Below are 3,572 nucleotides of genomic sequence, written 5' to 3' on the forward strand. Positions count from 1 at the left end.
CAAGATCACCGATTCCCCTCGGGTAGTCGCCGACCTGATGACGCGAATCGCCGACCGCCTCTTCAGCTCCCCTGTCTGGGCAATGGAAACAACGGCGAAAAGGGATGCAAGGGGACGGCAGGATGAAAGCCAGTCGAACCCCTCACCCTCGCTCATCAGTTCACTCACAGAGCCGAAAGCGGGTGACACGCTGCCTCACACAATCTCAACCAGTTAATGCGTAACCGGGCACACGCTGGCCTGACAAGAAGTAACCAGGCAAAAAAAACACTACAAAAGGTGGACCCGAACAGATGATTTGGATATATGTTCCTCTCATTCGTTTGTTGCAGATCCAACGTCCCTGGACGTCGATTGACGGAAACACAGAATTTCAATCAACTGATGCGTAGCAAATCTGAATTTAATTTGCATATGGGTCAAAGTTTCATCTTTATACGTTCTGCATCAGAGGGAATAGATCAAGAACCATATATGCTTCCCCAGTTCCCCTGGATCTTTCCTGTTGCAATCTTGCTAGGCACCCCCTTGCTATGCTCACGGCCAGCATCAGATCCATCAATCACAGGCAGCTGTTCGCCCCCATGTCCATATCAGAGACTCTGTCTTCTCGTCCTCAAAAAAATCTCCCACCATCGGCATGGCTCCAAATGCTCCTTCTTCCACTGCCACAACAAATCGCCGGCAGCTTTGTACGGTTTAATCAATCCGGAAAAGCTCTTGCCGCCGGTTGTAACAATGAGATAATAATACACTCATGTTAATCTTGCATAAAAGTCCACCACGGATACAATAAGGCACACAACATCAGAGCAAGCCGGCAGCCATGGGAAGCTTGAAGCTATCCTTGTTCTGCATTGTAATTCCCATCGTTCTCCTTGCTTCAATCGTTGCCGAGGAGCTGCCGGCCGGCGACAACGACGATGAGCTCCGAACGTTCATAGTGCACGTGCAGCCGTCCGAGAACCACGTGTTCGGCACGGCCGACGACCGGGCGGCGTGGTACAGGTCGTTCCTCCCGGAGGACGGCCGGCTCCTCCACGCGTATCACCACGTCGCCAGCGGCTTCGCCGCCCGGCTGACGCGCCGGGAGCTCGACGCCATGTCCGCCGCCCCAGGGTTCCTCTCGGCGGAGCCGAACGAGGTCTACCAGCTGCTGACGACGCACACGCCTGGGTTCCTCGGACTGGACGTGCCGCAGGGCGTGAGCGCAAGAAACCATAGTGTTTCCGGGTTCGGCGACGGCGTCATCATCGGCGTGCTCGACACCGGCGTCTTCCCCTACCACCCATCGTTCAGCGGCGACGGCATGCCGCCGCCGCCGCCGAGGTGGAAGGGGCGCTGCGACTTCAACGGCTCGGCGTGCAACAACAAGCTCATCGGCGCGCGGTCCTTCGAGTCCAACCCTTCGCCGCTTGACGAGGCCGGCCACGGCACGCACACGTCGAGCACCGCGGCGGGCGCGGTCGTGCCGGGCGCTCAGGTCCTCGGCCAGGGCCGCGGCACCGCGTCCGGGATCGCGCCCCGCGCGCACGTCGCCATGTACAAGGTGTGCGGCGAGGAGTGCACGGCCGCCGACATGCTCGCCGGCATCGACGCGGCCGTGGGCGACGGCTGCGACGTCCTCTCCATATCCCTCGCCGCCGGCGGGCCGGAGGTGCCGTACTACAACACCAGCCTCGCCATCGGCACGTTCGGCGCCGTGGAGAAGGGCGTCTTCGTCAGCATCGGAGCCGGCAACAGCGGGCCCAACGCCAGCACGTTGTTCAACGACGCGCCGTGGATGCTCACCGTCGCGGCGAGCACCGTGGACCGTTCGATCGGCGCCCAGGTGCGCCTCGGGAACGGCCTCTCGTTCGACGGCGAGTCCGTGTACCAGCCGGACATCTCGGCGGCCGTCTTCTACCCGCTGGTCTACGCCGGCGTCAGCTCCGCACCCGACGCGCGGTTCTGCGGCAACGGCTCGCTGGACGGCATCGACGTCAAGGGCAAGATCGTGTTCTGCGACCGTGGCAATGGCGTCGGGCGGATTGACAAAGGTTCCGAGGTGAAACGAGCTGGAGGTGTCGGCATGATCTTGGCGAACCAGTTCCCTGATGGCTACAGCACGCTCGCCGACGCGCACGTCCTCCCGGCCTCGCACGTCGGCTACGCCGCCGGGGAGGCCATCAAGAAGTACATCGACTCCACGGCGAACCCGGTGGCTCAGATCGTCTTCCAGGGCACGGTCCTTGGCACGTCGCCGGCGCCGGCCATGACTTCCTTCTCCTCGCGCGGGCCCAGCCTGCACAACCCCGGCATCTTGAAGCCCGACATCACCGGCCCCGGGGTGAGCGTGCTGGCGGCGTGGCCGTTCCAGGTCGGCCCTTCGTCGGCGGCGGCGGCTAACCTCGGACCGACTTTCAACTTCGTCTCCGGCACGTCCATGTCGACGCCGCACCTCAGCGGCGTCGCGGCGCTGATCAAGAGCAAGCACCCGGACTGGTCACCGGCGGCGATCAGGTCCGCCATTGTAACAACAGCCGATCCCATCGACCGCTCCGGGAACCCGATCCTGAACGAGCAGCATCTGCCGGCCGACTTCTTCGCCACGGGCGCCGGCCACGTCAACCCGGACAAGGCCGTCGACCCCGGCCTGGTCTACGACATCGATCCCGCCGACTACGTCGTCTTCCTCTGCAGCGTCTACGCGAGCCGGGACGTGTCCGTGATCGCGCGGCGCGCGGTGGACTGCGCGGCCGTCACGGCGATCCCGGACCACGCGCTCAACTACCCGTCCATCTCGGTCTCGTTCCCGCCGGCGTCGAACTCGACGGCCGGCCCGGTGGTGCTGCTGCGCCGCACGGCGAGGAACGTCGGGGAGGCGCCGGCGGTGTACTACCCGTACGTGGACCTGCCGGCGGGCGTGGCGCGCGTCGCGCCGAGCTCGCTGCGGTTCACGAAGGCGAACCAGGAGCAGAGCTTCACGGTGTCCGTGTGGCGAGGGAAGAGCAGCACGGCGAAGGTGGTGCAGGGAGCGCTCCGGTGGGTGTCCGACAAGCACACCGTGAGAAGCCCCATCTCCATCACATTCGAATGATCTTCCCCATAGTCGGAGAGGAGTACGAAAAAACTGTAGGATGTTTTTGGCTGATGCTTCCACTCAAAAAAATAAGTTGTTGCTTCACTTTCAGTCCCCAGTTGATAAACATGTGAATGTCTCGGTTTAGCTAACCTTGGACATTGCAGTGGCACTCACGCAGTACTCAGTAAAAGGGAGCGATATTTGAGATTTCAACTTCTCCAAACATGCATGTACTTAATATGTTCGGTTGTGGCCATAATTAGAGATCAGAATATAACATATCAGGTGCAAACCAACATCTCCATATAAACTATGAAAACTTCAATCTGGCCATCGAATCAACATCCAAGGAGAGGGGCGCAGGGGGTGGGAGGGGGGATTTGCAAAAGTATGATTACCCAATTCAAGGGCGGGTCCAGATTGTAAAATTACCCAATCCCATGCCTCTTGGATGTTGACCCGATGACTCAGATTGAAGTTTCTTTAGTTTGCACGGAGAGATTGGTTT

At 60.6% G+C, this 3,572-nt stretch overlaps 1 protein-coding gene across 1 annotated transcript; it reads left to right on the forward strand.

Annotated features, from left to right (window-relative positions):
* Nucleotides 1-424: 424 nt before the first annotated feature.
* Nucleotides 425-3,277, forward strand: LOC120640724 (subtilisin-like protease 4). The gene has a single exon (XM_039916639.1). The coding sequence runs from the start codon at nt 827-829 to the stop codon at nt 3,077-3,079; it is 2,253 nt and encodes a 750-aa protein (XP_039772573.1). The 5' UTR covers nt 425-826; the 3' UTR covers nt 3,080-3,277.
* Nucleotides 3,278-3,572: the final 295 nt, after the last annotated feature.

The sequence above is a fragment of the Panicum virgatum genome, chromosome 7K (genome assembly GCF_016808335.1).
Source record: "Panicum virgatum strain AP13 chromosome 7K, P.virgatum_v5, whole genome shotgun sequence".
Classification (NCBI taxonomy): Eukaryota; Viridiplantae; Streptophyta; class Magnoliopsida; order Poales; family Poaceae; genus Panicum; species Panicum virgatum.